The sequence below is a fragment of the Zonotrichia albicollis genome, chromosome 9, assembly GCF_047830755.1.
Source record: "Zonotrichia albicollis isolate bZonAlb1 chromosome 9, bZonAlb1.hap1, whole genome shotgun sequence".
NCBI classification, from domain to species: Eukaryota; Metazoa; Chordata; class Aves; order Passeriformes; family Passerellidae; genus Zonotrichia; species Zonotrichia albicollis.
In genome coordinates, this window is record NC_133827.1 from 35,290,445 (window position 1) to 35,315,314 (window position 24,870).

General features: G+C 40.6%; 1 protein-coding gene across 12 annotated transcripts in view; it reads left to right on the forward strand.

Moving 5' to 3' along the window:
• Positions 1-716: 716 nt before the first annotated feature.
• PEX5L (peroxisomal biogenesis factor 5 like) overlaps positions 717-24,870 on the forward strand; it is a 102,335-nt gene continuing 78,181 nt past the window's right edge. For 3 of the 12 annotated variants that reach the window (XM_074547391.1, XM_074547394.1, XM_074547393.1), the window contains exons 1-2: positions 826-952; positions 1,631-1,727. In XM_074547391.1, the coding sequence (XP_074403492.1) occupies positions 942-952; positions 1,631-1,727 (108 nt within the window). In that variant the 5' untranslated portion in view covers positions 826-941. Of the gene's footprint in view, positions 736-819; positions 953-1,540; positions 1,728-24,870 lie in introns of those variants that run through there. The other 9 variants (XM_074547392.1, XM_074547397.1, XM_074547396.1 and 6 more) reach the window with 6 other exon arrangements.

The window sequence follows — 24,870 nt, forward strand, 5'->3', positions numbered from 1 at the left end:
AGAACTGTCACTTCTGCTATTTATCTAAAAGATAAAACTCTTAAGCCTAAGTGAAAAAAATAATTGGATAGATTTTGCTTATGCCATCACTGAAGACTTTACGAACTCATGTTCTGCAAAACCCCATTTTTTTAGCTGAATGGGAACACTTCAAAAAGGCTTTTTTAGTCAGCTGAAATGAGAGCTGTGATGATAGAAATGTGCTGCTTTCAGGAATAAGAAATCTATTTTGCATTGCTCTAGTACAGGAGCATGCTTAAGGTTGGATTGCTCTGGTCCATCAAAAGCATCATAAAGTTTAGTGTAGTTTAATAGTGAAACTTGAGAGCTCAGAGCCAAGAAATTACACAATCTAGCAAATTCCAGGCGCTGGAGGTTTTCTGTGCTACTGAATATAGAGACACTGGGTAGTACAGAAATTTACGATGAAATTGAAGCAGCTGCTCCTTTTAGCAGATGGGGAGTTTCAGGTTTGAGGTGGCGAAGTAGAGAAAAAAGCTGGATCCAAGATGATGGAGGTGTCTCCTTCAGGATTTAGCCAGGCCTGTTGTGCCAGTTTACAAGGTCAGAATTTTGCACGCACGGGCCGGTGCCAGATTTTTGCCTATATAACGGCGTCTTTGGCAAGCGTTGAAAAACGCTACTAAGCGCTACTACCAAGCCAGAACAAGAGTCTCCTGACATTTTCTGGGAATCACAAGAGATCACGTTCGCTCTCCATACGCAGAGCACAAGGTAGGGCCCGGTCCTTTCGCTGAAACCCGGTTAATCGCGGCCGGGAGCGCGGCGCTGCCGCTCCCGCTCCGCTCCGGGATGCGCCCGCGCCGGAGCCGCTCCCTGCGCGCCCCCTCCGCTTCCAGCCGGGGAGCGAAACTCGCGACCCGGTGCCACAGCCAGGTTTTGCCGGGTCCTGCCTCCGGGACGCTCCGATTTTTGCTGTGATGCTTAGCAGGTTTTTTTGGCTTTTTTTTTTCCTGTTGTTTTGTATTTTTTTTCTTTTAATGACTGCAGCGGGAGCCGCCAGCCCTGGCGGGGCGGTGGGGCCGGGGCTCCGCGGCTGTAGCGGGACCCGCCCGGCGGCCGCGGGGCTCCGCGCGTTCCCTGGATGCTGCGCGCTCCCCCTGCGGAGGGAGAGAGGGAGGGAAGAAGGGAGGAGAGAAGGAAGGAGGAGGAGGGAAGGGGGGCGGGAAGGAGGCCGGGGCTGCCGGCGGGAGGGAGGCGGAGGAGGGCGGCCGGGGCCGGGGCCGCCAGGCCGGGGCGGCTGCAGCGGGACGAGGCGCGGCGCGGGCGGGCGGGCGAGGCCCGGCAGCAGCGGCGGCCCCGCTCCGCCCCGCGGCTCTCCCCGCCCGGCCGCCCGCAGCCCTGCCCGGGTCTGCCCGCCTGCCCAGCGCCCCCGAGCACTGCCCTGGGCAGCGCCGGCACCGCCTCACGGGGGAAAGCAGGCAGCGAGGCGAGAGGAGGGCGCCGAACAGCTCTGGCTTACTGAAACCAGTGCACGAGCTGCCAGGACAAATTTTGCTATTTAGCCAAAAATAGCTCGTTCAGGGTTAGGCTTTTTTTATTTTTTTCCTTTTTGCTTTTTTTTTCCCCCTTTTTTTTTTTTTTTTTTTTTTTTTTTTCTTTCTTGTAGTGGAGCGGCCGGAGCAGTGCCCCCCGCGCAGCGCGGAGCCGACTGCCGGCCTGAGGGCAGCCGGGGGCCGGGCAGCATGTACCAGGGACACATGCAGGTAAGCGGCCGCGCACCGGCGGCTCCGGGCGGGCTCCGGGGAACGCGGCTCCGGGAAGTTTCAGTGGGCTGAGCGGAGGGGAGATGCCACCCTGGCACTGTGCAACAAGTGACCTGGTGCGGTGTGACCGTGGCGCTCAGGGCCGGAGGGAGCGGCGTGCCCAGGGCTGGCGCTGCTCGGCGGGGGTGGATGGCGAAGGGGTTCTGTCAACTTTGTAACTAGGTGAAGTTCTCTGTGTGTTTTTCCGTGTGTGATGCCTGCTTGTTCAAACAGATTCAAGGGAGTATTCCAGGGCAAACATTGTTATGGCATGCTTTAAGTGACACATGTCTCCTGCCATCCTCTTGATGCATCTCTTCCTGTATGTCAAGTGAAGGGCAAACAATAAGGGAAAAGACAGAGCACTTGCTTTGCAAAATCTGCAAAGGTTTCACAACACACTCAAACTGTCGATTTGCTCAGTGTGTTGTGTTTAAAGGTGATGAATTTCTGTTCCTCCCTCCCCACACGGGATGAGGATTAATTTTGCTAAGCCACAGAATGACTTTGTAGAATGAATTCAAACACATGGCAAAGAGACTTCAAGATTTTAGGCAGAAATCTTGTCTGATGGTCCTACTGATCTGTTGCCTTGGCAGAATACACCCCTCCCTGATAAAAACATTCCGCTGCCTTGGACCTGATGGCTTTAACCTTGACTCCTGCTCTCCTTCACATGGCTCTTCCTTGGAAAGCCAGGTCTGTTTTGAAGGAGGAACTGTCAAAGTGGAGTAAAGGTTTTCATTGATCTCCCAGATTCATCCCTTTGCTTTGACCCAATCTGGCTTGGTGTTCACTGCCAGGAGCAATCAAATGCTTTTATCAGGCACCAGCCTTGTGTGTGGTGTTATCACCGAGGCTGTTCAGAGGGGAGCTGCAGCCTCGGGAGGTGCGAGCTGACCACTTGTGTTGGGTTTGCACAGCATTTAAACCCCGGCTGAGTGGTCTTGGGGACAGCAGGAGTGCCAGAGCCCGGGCTGGGCACAGTACAGAGGAGTTCAGGCAGGACTCTGATCCAGCACTGCCTTCCAGAGCTGAATGACACCGGTTACTCTTTCATGTTTGACTTATCTGGTCGCAGCAGTGATAAATAATGTGGCATAACACTGCTTGTAACAGGAGAGCAAACAGGTTTTAACAGGAGATGTAATCAATGCATGTTACCGTTTATTTCTGATAATAAAGTTAAAACACAAAACCAATCCTATAAATAATGCTGCTGAATGGGACGTTGCCAAATAGGTATTTACATCCTTAAGAAAGCAGATGTTCTTTGCTGTGAGTGACATCTTGCAAGATTTCAGTAAACATACAGCGCTTTGTAAAAGGGAATCTAATGGAATCTTGAGGTGTCTCACAGCACTGTAAATTTTGTGAGTCATTAAAAGATTGAAGTCAAACTTGCAATAGGAAATAAGGTCAAAACATGCAAATATGTTGTGACTGATGTACACTTTAATTTTTTAATTCAAAATACTTTTATTTTTTTAGCTCAATTAAATAAATTATATATATATATATATAAAGAAATTAAATAAATTATAACCAAATTCTCTTAAAAGGCATGCTGAAGTAAAAGTTCTATTCCTGTTGAATACACTTACAATTTTTAAAAACAAAAGCCCACCTCGGTTCATCGTCCAAACTTTTGAATACATTTTTGTCCTAACAGGAAGCATTAATGAGCTTCAGATAACATCTACAAAGCTTAAAGCCATAGGAGAGATTTTCATGTTTAGTATATCCTTAATTAGATCCTTTAAGTGAGTCAGGCAAAGACAATAAAAAGCTAATTTCTTTTCAATGAGATGATCTACTGTAATGTTGATTAAACTATGTTAGAACGTAAGCTAAGTTACCATACAAATACATGTAAAAAAAAAAGAAAAATGTCAGCACATTTTAAGCATTATAGGTTCTTTCTTACTATCCAAGACTTCTTCTAAGACTTTTACTAATTTAGGAAGAGCTATTTGCTATTACCTAAAATAAGGTGAACCATAAACCCATCCCAGTTTGGGTGGATCAAGTCAGACACATAGGTCAGCACCCTGGACTCCTAAGCAAAAATGATCTGATTTTTAAAGCACTGAGCCCTTAATAGAACCTACAGTTCTTGAAGAGAAGGTGTTTAGCTGGGTAAACTGCACTGGGTACACCCAAATGCAAAATGATGGGCCAATATCCAACACCTGATCCTGAATGCCTTAGAGCAATCGTTCTTCTGAAATTATTGGGGTTAAATGTAGGTAGGATCTGATTTAGAATTCCAGTAATCATTCCCTTTTTGCTACTCTTCTGTTCTCAGATACAAAAGTAAAATCTGCAGAATTAATTCCGTAGTCCCCTTATTTTAAAAGAAGCTTGCAGAGCCCCTGTTTCACTATTAATCTGCTGTAACTCAGCTAATTCTTGGAATACTTCTAAAAGGGGAGAACCTTAACAACCGTAACAAGGTAATAAGCATAATTACAGAGATTGGGGTTTTACCTCTCTTGGAGAGGCATCAATCATTATCAGCTTCAGTGGGGAATTTCTGACTGAGCTCAGTAAATTTTGCAAGTGTAGATGAAATATACTTGGCATTAAGCTTTGCTGAAGTCCATCACCAAAAGTACTTTACCAGATCAGGCCATAATGTGTGTATCTCTTCTTAATTTTTTGTTTACAGTACAGATTAGGTTTGTTGTTTTGTTGTTTGTTTGTTTTTTTTTTTCCAAAAGCCGGAAAATCACTTTGTTTATTCCAAAGACCTAGGTTTAGATTTTTTTCTTACTGGTTTCTAAGTGAAGCCTCACAACACAGGAATACTAAAGAGGTCCTAAGCTAAAATTCCAAAGGCAATTTAAAACATCTAACAGGAAGGTATGTCCTGCCTTCACATTTCCAGGTGCCTTTCTGTAGGATTTGCTTTTGCCATCACCTGTGCAGCACATCCATGGGCAGCACTGGGATGCAGAGAAGTGCAGTGCCACGGGAGCTCTTCCAAAGCTGTCTCACCATCCTCATGAGATTAAGCCTTTGATTTCTCAGTGTTTGCTGGTTGGGTTTGCACAGTGACCTCAGGGACTGCCCTGGGTCCTGAGGCAGCAGCTGCCCCTCCTGAGCCCTGGGGCTGAGGCTTCTGCATGAGAGAGAGAACTTCAGATGAGATGCACGGGTTGTTTGTCCACAAATGTACAACCTCAGTTATGTAAGGAGTCCTGTTTAATTCAGTAGATGTAGGCTCTGACAGGATGGAACCTGATGGATTCAGGAGCACACCCTGGGATTCACAGATAAGGCAGAAGAGCCAAGTCTAAATGCTGAACTGTACAGGTGAAAGAGAGTATTTGTCTCTCAGGATTATGTGTGCAATCCTGTGTGTCTGGTTTTCCATCTTCAACAGATGGAAGCAGAACATAAGCTGAGTTCAACCCCCAATCACTGCTCTCAAATTGCTTTCATTTTAACAACCAATTGTAAGATGTTTTACAGTCTTTACAGTATATTATAGACCTCATGCCAGTCCTCTTGTTGACTTCTATGAAAGTACTATAAATGAACAGGGGGCAAATTTCAGTCACAGAACGGGATTTGCACAGCATTTGGCTTCCTATGAAATTCAAAATAAATGCCTTCAAAACTGTTTGCCCTGATGCTGTATTTAGTCAGCCTTCCCCAGCACAAATGCTTGAACAGAAGAAGTGCTTTGCCAAATGTTGGCATGGGGTTTTATATATGGCAGTGTTATGTTTTGAGATGGCTTAATTTAGACAAAGCAGAAATCTTGACCACACAGGGGTATCAGAATTCCTCTGGCACTTTTTTGCAGGAGCAGCCTTGTTAGTCAAGATGCCTTGGCCAGGTTCCAGATCAGATAGTTTGTCTCCTAAACTTTTAATTGCATAGGCAATCAGCTTCATGCCCTTATTTCTTGTGTTGTGATATTTAACACTGTGCCATTGGCATTTCCTATTTACATGAAATGATCCCTATTAATCATTCCCATCTAATTTCAATTTGTCAAACACACGCCTGTATGGTTTTAGAGGGTCTACAAAAAATAAGTATGTGTACTTGAAAATTCTTGCAAGTTGGAACCTCAAGGGCTTCACATTTTTAGTGGGCATGAAAAGTATTGCTAAATATTTTATAAAAGGCATTTTTGCACTGATTTCTCAACATTTAAGACACAGCTAAGTCACTGAGGAAAGGAAATCAGAACAATCTCAGTATGAGCTGCAGATGTAAATCTTATTTTGGTTTACTTGGAAACCTATTACAAATATTTCAACAGTGTTGGTGACACTGCTACCTAAAATAAATAAACCCCAAGCTATTAAGCAGTTACGAATTTAAAAAAACAACCAATGTGCATTTTTACATTAATAAAATGGCCCACAAAGAATATGCACAATGTAAAATTCAATTCATTGCTAAGTTGAATCTCTGCTCAGCTGTTAATACCAACTTAATACCAATAAACTTAATAAGTTCAAGCTACAAAATTTTAAAAATCTGGGCACATGGCTGGAATCTTAACTGATCTCTAGTGGTGTCTATGAATCATAACTCCTATCCTACATAAAATTACATTATGATAAGCTGATAATATTTTATTATTACAACTATTTTCTAAAAGTACTCACAGCACTAGGGCAGTCTTTATGGTGGTATGTGTTCCATTTTGCCTTGATATTTTCCAGTATTTCAGTAGCAGCCGTACCCAGTTTTGAACAGCAGATTATGAACTGCTTGTAAATTGAAAAAAGGTAAAACTAATGAGCTCGCTTTCATAGAATGAAGTTAATTCAAAGAAAGTAGATGATAAATTGCATTTGGCAAAGGCACAGACTGAAACTGTAAAAATTGTGAGCATTTGCAATGCTGGTAGAGGAAGCATTCCTTGAAGCTGTTGAGCAGTTTAATAAGAGCATAGTAGAAAATCTTGCAAAGGCTCAGGAATTCTTGGCTCATGCTGTATTTTTACTGGATGTAAATTGGAAGAACTTTTACTAACTAACTAAAGATCCACGCCTCTATGCTGGAATTAAATTCATTCAAAAAATAGAAAACCAACAGCCCCTACATAGTCCCTGTCATATATTAATATAAATGTTAGTTTAAACCCAGTGTATAACTTTCACCAAAGAGGCACTGTTTACTCAAGAACCATGCTGTACTTTATGTTTTTAATCTACCACTATTGTCACAATTTACTATGCAAAGGAGGAGGATAAAAAGTTGGGAGAAAAGTCCACCAGCTGTATCAGGATGAATTGTTCAAATAGAACAGCAGGCATAAAAGGATGGAAAAAATAATTAATGCAGAAATTTAGACTTTAAAAAATGCAGTCTCATAACTTGGTTTTAGATTATTTTGTAATTTATAATAATCTTGTTTCTAAGCAAGCTTTAAAAAAAAGGGCGTTGATGTACAAACCAGGTCCATTTAAAATCCTCTATCCAGCTTGATTTGTTACTCTTTTTGCAAATGTTGAAAATGAAAAAGGTAAAAGCATTGAAATAGTGCTTAGAATTAATCTACCCGGCACACAAAGTCCGTACTAGTTTGTATCACAGAATCTAATTTTGCACAGTCTTCTTCAGAAACAGGTGATGCAAAACTGACAGAAACACTTTCCTACCAAATTAGAGTAATGGCATGTAAACTAGTAGGTGACTTTCTGCAGCTATAGATCTTCATCATTGTCCAGTAATATTTCTAATAAAATGCCTAAGGATCATAAAGACCAAATTCAGCAATTTTTTCTGCCAGGTTAGAATTATTATAAACAGTCTAACATTTCATTGCTCTGCTCTCAGGCTTTTGAAGTTCTGAGTCATTGGTACATTAGTTTTACTTCCAGTGGTTTATTTGCATATAAATAAAGTAAATTCTAAAATATCAAGTAAGTGAAACTCATTATACGCAATGGAAAAAAAAAATCCATGTCTCATCAGTTTACCCATGCCCAAAAATACAAATCACAGCCCAGAGTTTAATGTTAGCCCCTGAATGGATTTTCCCAAAGTTTGCACAATTAGTCATGTATCAGCATTGCTGCAGTTCCTCTCAAAAAAACATTTTTGAGAGGAACTGGCATTTTTGAGAGTGCCAGACTTCTTTAGGTTGGCATAGTAGATGTAAGCATTAAGTTTTCTTCCTCTACTTCTCCTCTGTTGCCTATGACGACACTTTCATTTGCTACTGCTGCTCCTCTCACTGTCCTGAGTGAGGGTTAGGAAGCAATAGGGGACTCCCATGAGAAGGGAAGTAGCCAGCTTTAAAAAAAACACCTGAATTTTATCTGTTTGCAGGGTAGACCTGTGCACATAAACTCACTTTTCTCACATTCTTCTCTATTTTGGCAATCCCTAGGGGAAAAGAGCCACACTAAATAAAGTGTTTGTGAGTTTCCCTGTAAAATGTGGAACACTCTACTGTTTCATGTTCTCTTGTCTTAGAGCAGTCTGCTTCATTTGTGTTCATGTTCATTTCATATCATTTCCTTTTTATACCTCTTACCCCCAATGTGGATGTTGAATGCAGGTTACAAACACTTTTGGACAGCATTTTTTAATAAAATATGCATTTAGAACAGAGTAACATCTAGTGTACATTTAGAACAACAGCAAAAGCATGTGTGATAAGGAAAGTGCAGTACAATGAATTTAGACAAATTAACTTCCTTGATTACATTAGGACTTTGGTGTTTTGAGATACATAAAAGAAATTTAGATGCTCTTGTCCACTGACATTTAAAAATGAGACCTTCAGAATCATTTTGACATGCATTTACTGTCAATCATTTGGCTTTATAGACTTTACTAATTTTCAAAAGCTGAGGAAACAAACTTTAAAATTTGCCTCACCAACATTAGAGCCAGCTGTATTTTAACCTTTATATCAGTGTATCTAATTTGAAATTAGACTGTTGTAAAAAATGCAGGAATTTGCTTCCATGTCTTTTTCATGTTAATTTCTGTCTTCCCAATGTCACCAGTTGGGTGCAAAGCTACAGTGTCAAGCAGTGAATACAGAATTTTCTGGATAGGGGTAGGAAAGCTGTCACAAAATGCATTTTCAAATTCAGCATTTTCTGACTAGTAGGTGTATCAATAAAAGGTCCAGGAACTCTTACTCACTGTTAATTAAAAATCAATTGAGGGGAAATACTTGCCCATTTAAGCTTAGCCTGAAATACAGAAATATGGTTCTCAATAAGTAATGCTGAATATTAGAGTTTAGCTTCACAGAATTTCCTGTAGTCAGTTTTGCTAATATTAATGTAGGAATAAACAAAGACCATAATAACAGAAGCTTTTTAAGTATTTCTGAGTATTATATAAAACTGAGAGTAAACATCACATTTTGATAGGTTAATAATCTGTCCGAACTTCTTAAAACTGAAAAAAAATCACATTTTAAACAAAAGAACAGATTAATATTATTTATGCTAGGTAGGAGGTGGCCTTAGTCCTCAATATGGTCTTGGACACCATTTTTCTAGGAGTAATGGCAGAAATGTGACAGAAATGATTAATAAAATAAAAAATACAGCTTGACATGTGTCTCATCAAAGTGACAGGTTATTTCTGCTGTCATTCATGGAAGTTGAACAAGGAATATAATTTTTCAGTTGCAGGCTTGAGATGTAGATGACATCTTTCATCTTTTGCTCTTTGTTGTCTAACACTCCTTTTAAGAACCAGGACAATTTTAAGAAGGCTTTGAAAAAGGAACACGAGAAAGAATGTATAATAAAAGAAATTAAGGAAATTATAATGAATAACAGAGAAAACAATGCAAAAGTATGAGAACTAGGAAATAAGTGGATGCTGGTTTTGTTCTGAGCAGTTGATATTACCACTCTACCCAATCCAGGTAATGTACACAGCATGACAAGTTATTTACAGCTGGAAGGGATGCACAGGATTGCCTGAACCTGTGCAAGCAAAAGAAATCATAATTATTAAAAGACAGGTAGATACTACATGGAAATAGTGAAAGAACAATAATCCATGCAATACTCACAAAAAAGGATTACATGCTGTTCAGGAAGGGCAGAAAAACAAAGGTGTTGGTTGTATTAAGAACCTGCACCCAAAGAAAATGAGCAAAAAATTTTTAGAAGATTCACAACTAATATTTTCAATTTTTTATATTGTTGAGGTTATGCCTTAATACAGAGTATGGAGAGCACACGGAGGATGAAGATAGTCCCTCATAGGCAGAAGGAAAAAGTTGCCTAAAGCAAAGCTTATTTAGATCTTAGAAAAATATTAAAGTATATTAAAACAATCACTGGAAGTTTTTTGGTTATCTCATGAAAAAGTGGGAGCAGAAGTAAAACGTACTCAAAGTGGCATCTGCATTATGGATAACCTAATTTATGGTGCAAAACCAAAAAGTTTAAGAGGGTGTGAATTCTTCAGCTGTTACAAATGTGTTATATTAAATTGGAGACTTGATAGAAAATATGTTATAGTCTAGTTACAAATGTGAACAGAACAAAATAAAGTATACCAGATTTAAGATAAGGTGAGAAAAATGGTAAGACAGCCAACAGCCCAGATTCCCATATGGCTATCTGTAATCTTCAAGGTTTTAGGGAACAGATTTCAAGGAGAGCTAAACAAACCTAGACAAAAAAAAAAAAAAAAAAAAGAATTTGTCAGGAAAACATAATGTCAGACTAACCTGACAGCATTTTCTGTTATCATAGCTGGGTTTTAGGCAAGAGAAGTATAACTAGTGTGATCTGTATGATCTTTGGTAAGCATTTGTTATGGTGTTACAAAAGAAATTATTATTGAAGTTGGAGAAAGTAAAGAATAGCACTAAATCTGTAAAGAAGGCAGGAAACTTGTTCATGGGGAAATGAAAAATAGAGCACTAAAGGAAGGACTGTCAGACTGAGGAAAGTTTAAGAGGGAAGGATTTTGTGGATCACTGTTAGAAGTGGTTGTTTCTGATGTTTCATCCACAAACACACAAGAAGCAGGAAGATGGTGACTGCATTTGTTGATTACTCAGGGCTGGAAAACATTGTCAATATTGGGAAACATTCAGTACTGCTGAGCTGCAGTCACCACACAGAGGGACCTGTCTGTACTTCAGCAATAAAAATACAATTCCATTTAACACTATCATCAATAACAGAAAGCCTACCCTAAGCCATGGACTATCATTAAGAAATTACTGAGAAGAACGACTTGCACACACATAATGACTGCAAGTTGTCGATAAAACACATCCATAAAAAAGACAGATGCAGATCTAGTTTTAGAAGAGTTTTTTTTCCAGAATAGTCAGGAAAATATCAGTGCCAGTTGACAATGCCAGCAGCAGATTTTCAGTTGAGAATCTTGTACAGTAGAGAGGCATGGAAACGGCTCCAAAGAAGGATGATCAAGGAGAAGAGAAAGTCTATCTTGCAAGAAGAGACCAAAAGATTTTGGCTTATTTCATTGAGCAGAATGACAGCTCAGCAGGACCATAATCACAGCATGTAAATGCATCAGGGAGATAAACACCAGATATGGAAAAAACTAAATTAGCTAAGAACAAAACTGGCACGGAAACAAATGGATATTAACCAGCTGTGAATAAATTTAGGTTGGAAATTAGAAGAAAGTTTCTGATCATTAGAGCAATCAAGACTTCCAATAGCCTTCCAACTGGAATAGTGAAAGCAAAAAAAAAGAATTACTTTTAGGATGAAACACAGTCAGTTTCTGAAAGATTTGGTATGACGTGCTGCCTTTGAGACCAGAAGGTTGAAGCTCCAAGGAAGGAACAGCACCTTCCTTGTCTTAACAGAATCACAGAATGGTTCAGGTGGATCACCTGGTTCAGGTGGACCACAGTGGATCATCTGGTGCTGCTTCCCAGCTCCAGCAGGGTCGTCCAGAGCACATGGCACAGGATTGCGTGCAGATGGTTCTGGGGTGTCTTCAATGAGGGAGACTCCACATCCTCTCTGGACAATCTGCTCCAATGCACAGTCACTGCAAGGAAATTTCTTTCTCATGTTCAGGTGGAACTTCCTGTGCATCCATTTCTGCTCATTGCCTCTTGTTCTGTTGTTTGGCACCATCAAGAAGAGCCTGGTGCATCCTCTTGACCCTGTCCCTTTAGATATTTATACAAATGAATGAGGTCCCCTCTCCATTGCCCCTCTGAAGTTCTCCTCAGAAGCCTTTCAGAAATTGCATTCTCAAATTTCTGTGACTTCAGCAGAAACACACCCTGAGTCTGGTTCAGAAAAACCAAAATACTCAACATCAAGAAGTCAGAAGTCTTCCTGTTACAGCTGTGGAAGGTTTGACTGCATTCACAGTTTGAGTAACCTCCTGCTAGGAGACCAACACAGGCAGTGACAAATTTGTACCACTTTGCCAAGTCCAAAACATTATTTTGAGTAGAGCTGAGCTCTAAAGTTTGAATATTCTCTCTGCCAGCTTTCTTATCAAGTCTCCCACTCTGCTGAACTCATGTTTTGCTTCATCTAAAACCTTTACAATCAGAGGAAATGTATTTCCCCCATACAGCTAAACTCAATGGCTCGTGTTGGAGACATTGAAGCCTTTCACCACCTCGTATTCATGTGGGCACTGAGGGCTGGAAATCACCAGCTGTGTCAACATTGTGTAACAGAAAGCTTAAATGTATTTCAGTAATAACCAGATTTTGTGTGCACGAGGATATAAACTAGAACCTGTCAGAACCAGCAGTGATATTTTCCCTGACACTGGCTGAGTCAGGACTAAGCTCTTTTTCCGTACTACCACCAGCTCACTTTTCTCTCCTGAGCTCCAGAAACAAATGCATTGGTTATTATTTAGAGTATGTGGTCTTAAATAAGAGATCTCTGTTTTGCAGTCCTAGTCAGGAAAAACTGCTGAACTCACTTTGGACAGTTCTTTTGGAAGGGATCACAAAGCCACATCTTAGTGTCAGTGCTCCTTCCCTGTACTCAGTCAGAAAATTACTTCTGGATTGATTCAGGCTCATAAAAGTATCTCAGGATCTGATTTCTGGAGTTCCTGTCCCATCTCATCTCTGTGATTTGCATCCCACAATGTATCAGGGAGACAGATGTCCCTGAACGCTCCATCACAACCTGATAACATCACTGCAGCCTTGCAGCTCTTGGTCATTTTCAGTTCTGTACTCTAGTGTACTGAGCATCACTCTGCTACTCAGAATTTCAAGACTCACACCAGCAAAAGAGTTTGCAGATAGGTGAGATCACTGGATTTTGGCTAGACAAAGATATGCAAAAGCATATCACTAAATTTACTGAGTAGAGGAATAAGTTTTTTTTCCTGCCATTACACAAAAAATGAGTATTTTTTTTCCAAAGTGTTTTATAGTTGTCAAAGAGAAAGCACATTTCACTGCCTTTTTCTCAAGTAGTCACTGACAAATACCAGAAATAAAAATTCAAATAAAACTTCAAATAATTTAAGATTAATTATTTTATTTCACTTGGGACACATCCTTACCCATGTGATTTTCATTTTATTACAGTGTCAAAAAGCAGCTGTGAGAGGAGCCAGGCAGTTGACACACATGGCCCCAGGTGCTGGAGCACTTCATTGGGAGGAGGAATCTGCCAAAGGCATCCTGAATATCACTGTGGTCACCAGCTGCTTTAACAGCTGGGATGAATCTCAGCCTGCCCCGTGGGCAGGGGATGTGTACATTCGCTTCACCCTCTTTTCTCAAGCTGTGTTAGGAATGACAGTTTCAACAAAACCTGCTGTTAAAAACCACAGTTTTAGCTTTAAGTTGTTCTCAGCTCTGAACACAGTTGTTTGTCATTAGACTGTGTGAGCTGTAGGCTACTGCTTGTAGAATCCCAGACCAGCTCTCCAGGGAGCATCAACAACCTCTCAAAAAAGGTAATAAGGGAAGATGTGTACTTGGACCTCAATTCCCTAGGGATTCTTGTTTAGAAGGAGAAAGGAGTCCTGAGTTCCTTCTTCCTCTTTAGGCTGCACTGCCTTTAGAGCTATTACTACTAATGATACCAAAAATTATCTGTAGTGGATCTTAGAGATGGAAAATAAAATCAAATCAAATAGGTCTTGAGTGGAATAGATCACTGCAAGCTGCTGAGCTATAGCCCACCCTGACATCTGCACAGTCCCTTTGAGTTCAAGGGATGATGCAGATGTAATTAGAAGAGAACCTGATGGAAGATATTAATAACAAAAGCTAAATAAAATAACGTCATGGATTAATATCGAGAAGCTATTTAGGAATAAAGGAATTTTTTTCACTAAATGCTAAAATAAAGAAACCATTAAATCCAATCATATTAAGACAAAACTACATTGCTTTTTTAGGAAAAAGAGAACGAACAGAGGGCACTGCTGCCAGCTAGGTGTTTGTTAATTTTTCATGTGAATTTATTGCATATGTAAGTGATTGAATTAGTAGCACTGACAGGAACCCAGGCACGGTAAAAGCTTCCTGCTACTGACACAGCAGTGCTCAAGCTGTGCACTCCTGACCATTAGCAGCCCTGCTGTGGGAGCCTGAGCCTGGCTCAGCCCGGCTGCAGAGCTGCCTGGAACGGGACCGAGCCCTCCGGAACCAGGGCTAGCATGAGACCACTCCACTCCTCTAGATTAATGACCTCATTTGGACTCTGATGCCAGGCTCCAGGGAAGAAGGTCCAGTGCAAGCTAATATGCTGCCAAAATACTGCAAGGTAAGTTTGGGGGGGAAAAAAATTGTTAAGAGGATTTTGTGTTTAGTGGTAAAGAGACTGAATGCGGAAGGGAGTCAGAAACGCGCAGCTCGCAGGAGAGAGCGTGAGGTGCTGGAATCAGAATGTTTTCTCACCTTTGAGAAAAGAAAGTCATTTCCAAACACTCAGAGGCTGAGCAGCGAGATCTGGATCTTCTGTCACCAAGCAGTAGATTGCTTCAGAACAGCGAGGCTTTGAGAGCAAACTGGGGGAATATAAATTGCACATATAATAATTTAAGCATGCCGGTGTGTTGCCAGATATTACCATCTAAAAGGAATATGAGTATCATGGCTGCTGTGAAGTCCCTAGGGAGTCTCATAACCTTTTGGGAACCCTTTGCTCCTCCCTGCAATGTATTAACCTTTTGACCACGTCGGTGCTTAGATGTACATAACGAAATGGTACATGCAGACAGATACAGTTGGGAGAGGTAGGAACAAAACATCAGGGATGCAGGATGTTGTGTGAATTCTTTATCAAAATCTCATAGCCAAGAATAGATACAGAGCTAAAAAAAAAAAGGTATTTCTGATGTATTATGAATGTGCAGATGAGCGGCGATGGAAAAACATTTCATGGCTGTCTTACAAACTCTATTCCTGTAGCATCAGATTGTGACAACTTAAAGGAACAAAAATGAGCTTTGTGTACAAGTAGCACTGCTGGATTTAATGGTGCTGCTAATAGAGTAAGATTTTTCTGGGAGTAAGGGTATCATAAACCAGCCCTCAGCCACCACTTCCTGTTTACTTGTGGTTTATTCTCTAGAGCAAACCTGAGTTTCTCTCATTGCAAATTTCTAAAATTCTACTCATTACAAAAAAAAAAAAATTTCTTGCTTATTATTTTCCTTTTCGTACTATTCTTCCTCATAGAGGGCTTTCTTTTCTAGTCAATCATTTGACATGAAGAAGAATGAATGAATGAACTGTTCTTTGATTAAAGTGGTACTCTGCTTTACTCTGCTGAGAGGTAGAGCTTCACTTAACATGTTCTTTTCAGTAGGTCTAGACAACCATTTCTAAAATTTCATTTAGATATCATTTGTAATTAATTTGAACAATCCTAGTCACTTAGTAAAGTTGCTTCAATACTTTCCTTTTTATTGAAAGTTATTTCACTGCTGCAAGCAAGGTATTTTATTTTATGATTTTCCATATGGTTGGTCCCAAAGGAGAAAACACAAAAGAGTTCCAAATTAAATTCTAATCCAATTTAACAACAGCTGTAAGGGAAATGAAGATATATGAGCTACTCTAGAACCTCAGCCTCCTGGAAAAATGAAAAATGAAGCTGATCATCCCAGAATTTTTACTAGTTTAAGTTTTCTTATACAAATGTATATACATTTCCTATTCCTATATACAAATGTATAGTGGGCAGCTGGAGACAAAACTAGGCAGAAGCTCCCATTGAACTATGACATTGTACCATTTAAAAGACTGTAAATAGACACTGTGATGCATAACTAATAGCAAAACTAGCAAATGTTTTTGACATTTGGACCAGACTTGAAGTTTAAAAAAAAAATTTGTGTTCCAACACCTTGACAGATTTTGAGGCTGGGAGGATCCATTTATTGACCTGCCCTGTGAAGTGTAACATAATACAGGCTGATGGACTTCACACACTTGACACAATTGATCTTGAACATCATCATTTGAATGGGAGCAGCACATACTCTGGAAAAGCATTTATTTTAAGCTTAAAGTGATGCAAAAATCCACCGTAACTTGCTCAAGGTACTCCTGCAGTGATTCTCCAGACTCTTCGAAGTATTCTCAGCATCAACAAAATATTTGTTTCGTACACACACAAAATACATTAGAAACTACCTTAGAGTAATGTAATAAAGCAGATAATATTTTTAGCATTCTCAGGTAAGCTGTGTTGCAATGTAAAGGGTTGAAATTACATTTATAGCCACGAAGCATGCAGCTGACTCAGGAGCTGTGCAAACAAGCACACAAAGAATCAGTCAGAAGAGCTTTCTTGTTCCCACTCAGTTTTCCAGTTCACTTGCAGTGGTTGAAAGTGGCACTTGGAGGAGTTGGAGGGAAAACCCTCCGGGCATCAGCAGCCTCCTGCTGTACATGGCACAAAATGAGCTCACAGTGTAAAAGTGTCCACTGCCTCTGGAGGAACCAGGATTTCACCTCCAGTCTTGTGGGAGGGAATTCTGATCAACTCTTAGAAAACAGCTGGGTCATGTAACAGGAGAGCTAATCTGCAGAGAAAATATAAAATCTATTCACATCTGTATCAGGAGTGCGTATCTCTACATTGCAGTAGGCAAAATGATGCCTTACCTCCTCTGAGGTAGTTTGATCATCTATTTTAGCATTTTCTCAGAAAGTTCTTGCCAATTAGGGGTTTTACAGTCCAATTAACACAACAGGGAGTGACAGTGTCTAAGCCTGGAAACGGTTCTCCCTAACAGTGATGGGGACAAGGCTGCAGATAAGAAACTCCTCTCTTATGCATGGAAAGGTAATAAGGTTATTCACCCAGTTGCAAAACATGGAAGAACCATTTTTACCCACGCTAAGAGTGGAAGAAAAAGACAAGGAAGTTTGCACTTGTCAGTGAAAGAAATAGGTTAGCATGTGTCCTGATTTGGGAAGAAGAATAATCAATATTTAAAGACACTGAACAGACTACAGTTGGAGACAATCCTCTCTCCAGGAGAATGTCAGAAGCCAAGAAAGGACCAGAGGGAGGCTGAAAGGGGAAATTGCACTGTGCTGGTAAATCAAGGTAATGATCAACACAGGTCAGAATAGCAGAAGCATTGACTCCACCACTAAGTTGTCATTTCCCTGTTCAGTGGAAATTACATACAATATCACCTACTGCCCTGCTTTATTTATGATAACCAAGCCAATGTTCCCAGCACTTAAAGCAATATTTCATGCTATCCAGTTGCATTCTCTGGATTCATTTCTATCCTGTTAACTCATCAAGACACCAGTTTCTTGGGTTAATTCCCTTCTCATTTCTTGGCATAAATATTAGTAATTTCTGTGAAACTAATACCAAAATGCAGTGCACTGATTTGGAAATGTTTTGTGTACACATAAAACAGAAATAGAGTGACCTTGCCTGAAAAGTACATTACTAAATGCTTGAATATTTATCAGGACTAATCAGCTAAGAAATACTGAATTTCAGAAGCTTATATATTTCAGACAGTAAATTTCCTTCCTTTCACAGAAATTATTCAGTGTCATTAATTCAAACCAAAATACATCTACCATATCTTTTTAATGCTGGATTAGGACTTAGGGAATGTTTTTATTATATCTTCATGACAGTATAAAGGCCAAAAAAAATTCCTTTTCAGAGACTCAGACAATCCACTTGTTTATGAAGCAAAGCCTACTTGTTTTATTTAGAACAGGCTCAGCAGAGTGAAATGAATCTCTGCCTGGATGCTGTCAGCCTGACTAAGCTAAATCTGTGCCTTACCTTGAATTTCTAACATTTTGACCAACAACTTTTTTTTTTCTCCCAGGTATTTTATTTGTATTTATCCAGCAGCAAAAGCTGATACTTAATAATTTGCTGACAAAATTGTGTGCCTGCACCTTTCCCTTGCAGCTGTATTTACCCAAAACAAAGCTATTCAAATGAGCCTTAATCAAGACACATCATTCTGCTCACTGTGTGAGCAAATCCACCCAGATCCCCTCAGTGGGAGTGCCAGCAGTGAAGCCCCAGACAGGAATTCTGGCCAGTTCTCTGACAGGGCAGACTGGATCCATTGGGATGTGGCGTTAATGCCACTTTGAGCTGATTTTAGATTCACCTGGGTCCCCTGAGTACTCAGCAGAAATGTTGTCCCTTCTGTGCCTGTTGAGCCATCCTTGGAAGCTGATGGAGGAGCTCTATAATGCTTGGCCCTTTGTTTTGGCAGCACAGCTCTTCCAGAGTGTCCCTCTGGGCCAGTCTGTGTCCTGCCCTGTGACCAGTTCCACAGTTCCACTTGGAGAGCAGCATCACTTGTTACCTGGAAATTCCCAGGGAAAGATAATCTCTTTTTAAAGCTTACTTTAAATACAATTAGGGTTGAAATTACAGTTTAAAAATACTGGATGATAAAATAAAAGCTTTATCAATAGCTACAGAGTGCCAGGTGTTTTGCTTAAGGGAGTGCCTGTCTCCTACATGCCATCCGTCAGTGTTATTTAAATAACATTTTGACAGCTCAGCATAGCAGGTTATACTGAAGGGTTTTCACAGGAACCGAATGGGATATGTTAATAACCCAGACAGGCTGTGAGGTGTTTGTGATGGCATGTCAGACTTGTTGGATTCTGCCAGGCTGCCCCATGTAACTCAGAGCTAACTGCCCATGGCTGTGTGTGAGTTAACAAAACACAGATGTTCTTAAAAAAAATCACTTTACTGAGCAATAGTACATGTTCTTTTAAACGCTTATAGTCCACTTTCACTCCATCACCTCCCACAAAAAATAGTGTCTAAAGTGCTTTCTGTATGGAGTGGCTGTGAGCTGGAGTTAGTTCAGTGCCTGAGACTTACATCAAACAGCATGGAAAGAAGTAGCAAATTTCCAATGGCTCCAACAAAACAGCTTGAACACCCTGCCATGAGACACAATTTTTTATTTTTTCACTTGAAGCTGTGGATCCTGTATATATTGTGCTGTAAGCACTAAGGAAAAATTAGAATGGGCAGGTGCCAGAGGGAAGACAACCATTTTGTGAAATGTTCCAGCCCTGAGCAGCAGCCCTCTGTGCCAGCCTGCAGCTGGGGGAACTTTCTGCTCCTTGGCATCCATCTGCACATGGAGCTCATGGCAATGAGTGGGCAAGGCCACAACTGCTGCAGTTCACACTGCAGAGCTGCACCCTCCTCAAACTTCTTAAAATAAATCCCTGTCTATTTTATCAGTGCAGCAATCTGAACTGCAAGTGTCTTGAAAGATTTCTGGCTTTATCTAAAATATGAAATGTATTTAAAGAATGAAGTTTTTGTGTAGAACTGGGAAGATAATGTGAGCATGGTGGGAAATTAAGCTATTTGTGTAAGGAACATTTTCCAGCCTGAGTGATCCTGAACATGCTCAGCTCTATAGCCAGAGGTACTTGGGAAATGTGGCTTTAACTTTGTGACTAATCTCCAATGGTAGATTTAAGAATAAACTAGAGAAATCAATCAAAATCTGTTTCCACATGAAGTTTAGGTCATTTGTAAATAGAACTAAAGAACTTTTCTAAATAGGCTACCTGTATGACTAATGCTTCAGGCAGATAAATGCAGGATTAAACAGAATCATTTGGAAGGTCACAGAAAGAGACTGCAAAAAATTTCCATTCTCCCTTCCTACCAGACCTATAATGGAAAAATAGTTTGTGTTGTTATAAAAATTTGTAGGACTGTAACCTCTACATAATAAGAGTACTCCTGTCCCCAGAAAATCAATACCTGTATCTTCACTAGAGGTAATCACTAAGGCTAAAATTCTAAGTGCATTTTGGAAAAGTAAGCTCTTATTTATATATGTACTTTTATATATGTTACCAGAAAAGTAAAATTAAAGAAAATCTATGATATCAGTCTAAAACTACCAGCAAACACCAGAATATCATTTCCAAAACAGTTCTAAAAGTTATTCTTCCCTGTGTGTGGACTTTAATATTTTCTCATCAACCCCTCTGCCTTGAACATGAACTTTTGGTGTCATGGTGGAAGTTACCCCGTACAGACCACAGAGCTGGCAAATCAACAGTAAATCCACATTTCATACCAATATTTATTGGTGTGTTGTCGGTTTGGCATACACCAAAGATCTTTTATTGGGTTCCCAAGGTGTTTGAAGAGTGAGTCTCACTGGACACAAGGTTCACTGTGCCTGTAAATACAATCCCCTGTTCTCTGTGCCTTAGTTCCTCTCTTTGTAGAAACACCTCAGGGACAGTACCAACCCATCTGAGAGAGATAATCATGTGGTTGAATTCACTGATGCCTGTCAAGTTCTTCTCTTAGATCCTTTGATATAATCTGAAATAATATCTCAAAATAGTGAGAATTATTAGCTACAACAATATAGCAAGTTATTTAGTTTTTAAGCCATAGGACAGGAAATACTAAATCTTGCACCATTAAAAATTATTCAGGACATCCATAGCTTTAGTCCAAGATGCACATACATTCCCAGACTAAAAAAAAATCTATTGTTTCAGCACATCCAGAGGGTTATGTGGGAAAATAACAGCTCAACCTGTTAAGAAACAGCTCACATCAGCACTTTCTGCAGTGACCCAGCTACTTCGTCTTAGTGCGCTTCAGCCTGTTTTTCTGGCTGGCAGTAGTGAGCAGAGAGATACTGAGGGAGAAAAACAAAATGAAAGTTGGGGTGAGACATTAGCTTGAGAAAGCTGCAGAGGAAATGTCTCTGACTCCATTATTCCAGGTTTGCAGGTACTCACCAGTGGACTTGCTTGTTTTCCACACATACATGCAACAAAAACTAAAATCACCAAAGATTTAGTGTCTTTTGAAAAATACATGGGGAGCCTCAAGCTACATTGTACCTAATAGGAAAATTATTGCCAAATTTCACCACAGCTGATAGATTTGTAGACAGATGGCCTCTATACACTACCCTGTGGTCTCTTCCAAGTTGTTTTGGGACTCAGGCCCTTGGATCAGGAGAAAGAAGAAAGAGCTCTCTGGTTTTGTTGGTCTGTAGGTATGTTATAAATATGAGTGCCTTTAATTCTTCTATTTATCACCATGAAAACTTGGAAAAATAATCTTAAAATACTCACTAAATACACACTGCTTCTCATTCATGCACAAGTGGAGAAGGGTAGGTGTGAGAGTGGTGAAAGTTCTGCCTTAAAATGCTGATGGGAGTGAGGAGTGAGGGGCAGAGGGGGGAGCCCAGGTGTGGGTGAGGCTGGTGGGCAATCACCAGGGTCACTGAGGTGCTGCAGAGACAGGTGTGGTACCTGCTGCCCTCCTGACACGTGTGAGCCTTTGTCAGCAAAGTATCTTAAACAATTCTCACTTATTTCCAGAATGTCATTGGAAATCAGGTCAGTAGTTTTATCTCCATCTTGTAAATGGTAAAAGCTACTGAAGGAAGTCACTTCTCAGTTCTACACAGCAGACTGAGAGGTAAAAACACATCAGAACTTGTAGACCTAAGTTTCAGCACCTAAATTAGCTCCCTAGGTGCCTTGGAAGTCAGCAGGCTCCCTGTGAGAGCCAGTGCAGACTATTCCCCTTGCTGCCTCAGTGAAGTGCCTGTTGCTGGGCTCTGCAGACAGCCATCCACTGCCTCCAGAATCCCACTCAGTAATGCTGCCTTTTTCCTTCAGTCTGTTCCTTCCCTCTTCCAAACACCAGTGCCTGAAGGAAACATGGCATTTGCAATTCCAGAAAGCCCATGCCATGTGTGAATGAGGCTGAAGACTCCAGCAGTCCTCCATGAGGAAACTATCTGACAAATTCATGCTTTTGGAACACAAACCAGTTTGTGATCAGAAGTTTAATCAAGTGTACAAGTCACATTTTCCATTGCAAATCCTAACATTGCTGCCTCCTCATTCTGATGCTCCAGTATTCTGCAATTGTACCATAAATCTTCCTGAAACACATTGTCTGTCTGCTTTAGAAGTGGTGTTCAAAAACACCAAGTCATGGAGAGCAATCCTGAGCTGTGAGCAGAGAAAGCAGCATTCCTCTCAGGTTTAGGAAGCAGTTATATTAAAGCAGCCTCAAAGAGCTTTCAAGCTTCATTTTTCAAAATCTAGCCTCTTTTTAAAATAATAACTCATACATGGCTAGCAACCTCCAGGCAGTAATCCTGAGCTCAGAGTCAGAGAAATTAGGCTAAATGCTGTTGCCCTACAGGTTTTATTTATGCTGGTAAAAGGTCAGGGAAGGGCCTGGATGCTGGGCTGGAATAATCTCTGCTGGGCTGCCATAATGGCCCCTGACAGCCTTTCACCCTCTGTTAGCCCTGTGCACTCTTCCAAGCAATTCCCAGGCAGGATTCAGGAGGTGGCAGAGGACAGTGACCACTTCCAGTGGCAGCAGCACAAACCAAAGAAAGAGATTCCAGTTCCTCAGCTGAGACCAAGAGAATCTGTTCAGAATGCATCTTCCAGAAAGCCAAACAATCTTGACAGGAACAAGAGGCAGACAAGCTGCATTCTCCAGTGCATTCCCAGCTAAACAGGATGCTTCATTCACTTCAAATGCACACGGCTGGGGTGGTTTTAGCACTGTTACCTGCTTTGTCTAATTAGTTAATCCTAATTGTACAGCCCAGCACTAACATTGTGGTAATGACAACTTTGGAAGAAGATTTTCATAGCTGAAAGAGAGAAGGTGGTTCGCTTTAAAACCTCTGAACTGAAAATGTACTCATAGAAATTATAGCATGTCCATTATGCAAAAATATGCAGAATTATGTGAAAACAAGCAGTCAGCAGAGGGCAGGTAGACTATGCTGATGTCTCTGGGTGATATGTATGTTTTGCCTTCTTAGCCATTCTCAGCAGTTTCTTTTGTCAAAAAAAATAAGTGATGCTGTCTGGAAAAGTCAGCGTCTGTCTAGTGCTCGTTGCAGATTTGTCACTAAGAATTTATTTGACATACCTTTTCCTCAGACTAAGAGACAGGGAGGGTTTATTCCCTACATAATATTCATCTGGAAAACACTGATACTATAGTGATTTTATGTCTCAAAATATCTGCTTAAGTTATACCAGTCAACTAAAGACACCGCTACTAGTCAGCATCAGCTTCTGCTTTCTCCTGTTACCAACTCCTGTTACCAACTAACAAATCTTTAAGATTACCTCCCTGCAAGATTGATTCTCACTCTTAATAATTAGATAATCATAAGATCTACCCAGTTGTCTCCTAAAAACAAATAGAGAAACAACAGAAACAGCTGTCCAAGGGGTCCAATCTAATTTAACATTGTAAGGAACATTGCTACTCTCAAAGCTATTCCTGTCTTCCCTACTGATGGAAGTGCTTGGGATCTCTCAGTGCCAGCAGCATGAAGTAATGTAGCTACTCTAGCATAGAGCATGACATCAGATCAGTCACTGCAAGCCAGAAAATCCATCACATTGAGGCTTTGTTCCCTCAAATAGTCATTTACTACATATCATTGAGCTGCTTATTTCATATTTATGCAAATTTTTCAAGACATTGCACTGGACCGTGTATCAGAGACAGTCTGTTACAGAGGACCAGAGAAATCAGAGGGAAATTCTTTCCATTTACATTCTTCCCAAACACAAACAGTCACCCTAACTGTGGTTTCTCAATTACAGTTTCCTCTCCAGCACAATTTCCAAATTGGAAGCCCAGTATAAACCCAATTGCCTATCAAATTGGCCTACTCAGCACAGCAATAAAAATAAAATCTCAGATGCCACACTGTCAATCAACCTGGCCCTTATAAAACTGTGAGTTCCACTCTTACATAAATGTCACAAATGCCATAATTAGTATCATTCCATGCCATAGGAATGGGGATCAGAATCTGTGTTATTTGATCATCTGGTTTTGATCAAAACTCACTTTTGGAAAGGCAAAAAAAGATAAAAGTAAAAAAATTCACTTTGATCAGGACTTATTTTGCATCATTTTGATTATGAGACTTCATCTGTGTTTGCAAACTCTAACAGGGGTGTCTGACTTACACCTTACAGTACCAAGTAATTCCTAAAATAAACATAAAATTAAAATCTCCTTAACTCTTGAAGTTTTAGAGGTATTTGGGGTACAGACAGTGTTTAAGTAATACCTTCTCCCTTGGAGTTATTGCACTAATATTACTATTCCTGTCATGTTCTGTCAGTTTAATTGGATAATAGCTGCAGTCAGATTATTGCCTTGTAAGTGCATACAAGCACCTAACAATGTTTATGCAAAGAAGCCCATGTGCCTTGCTGGTTAAATGGGAACATCAGATTTTGGATGTACAGCAAGGGCTGGTGATTTCCTTCAGGAGTGCAAATCACAGAGGGGTGAGCAGGACAAAGGGTGAATGAATGAGGATGCTGAGATCTGACCACTGCTCGCTGCTGCCAATGACAGAATGAGAACTGAGCAGCACAAGGGCTGCTCCTGGCCATGGCTTTCCATGATCTTCCGTGATTTTCCTTCTTGCCTTGTGGCTTTCCATGATCTTCCATAATTTTCCTTCTCGCCTCATGGCTTTCCATGATCTTCCATGATTTTCCTTCTTGCCTTGTGCTTGCTGGATCCACAGAGCAGGGAGGAAACTTGAGCACAGGCACTGGTAGTTTGGGCTTTCCCCTCCACAGACTGTGTTATATTTGACAGCACAACAGGTT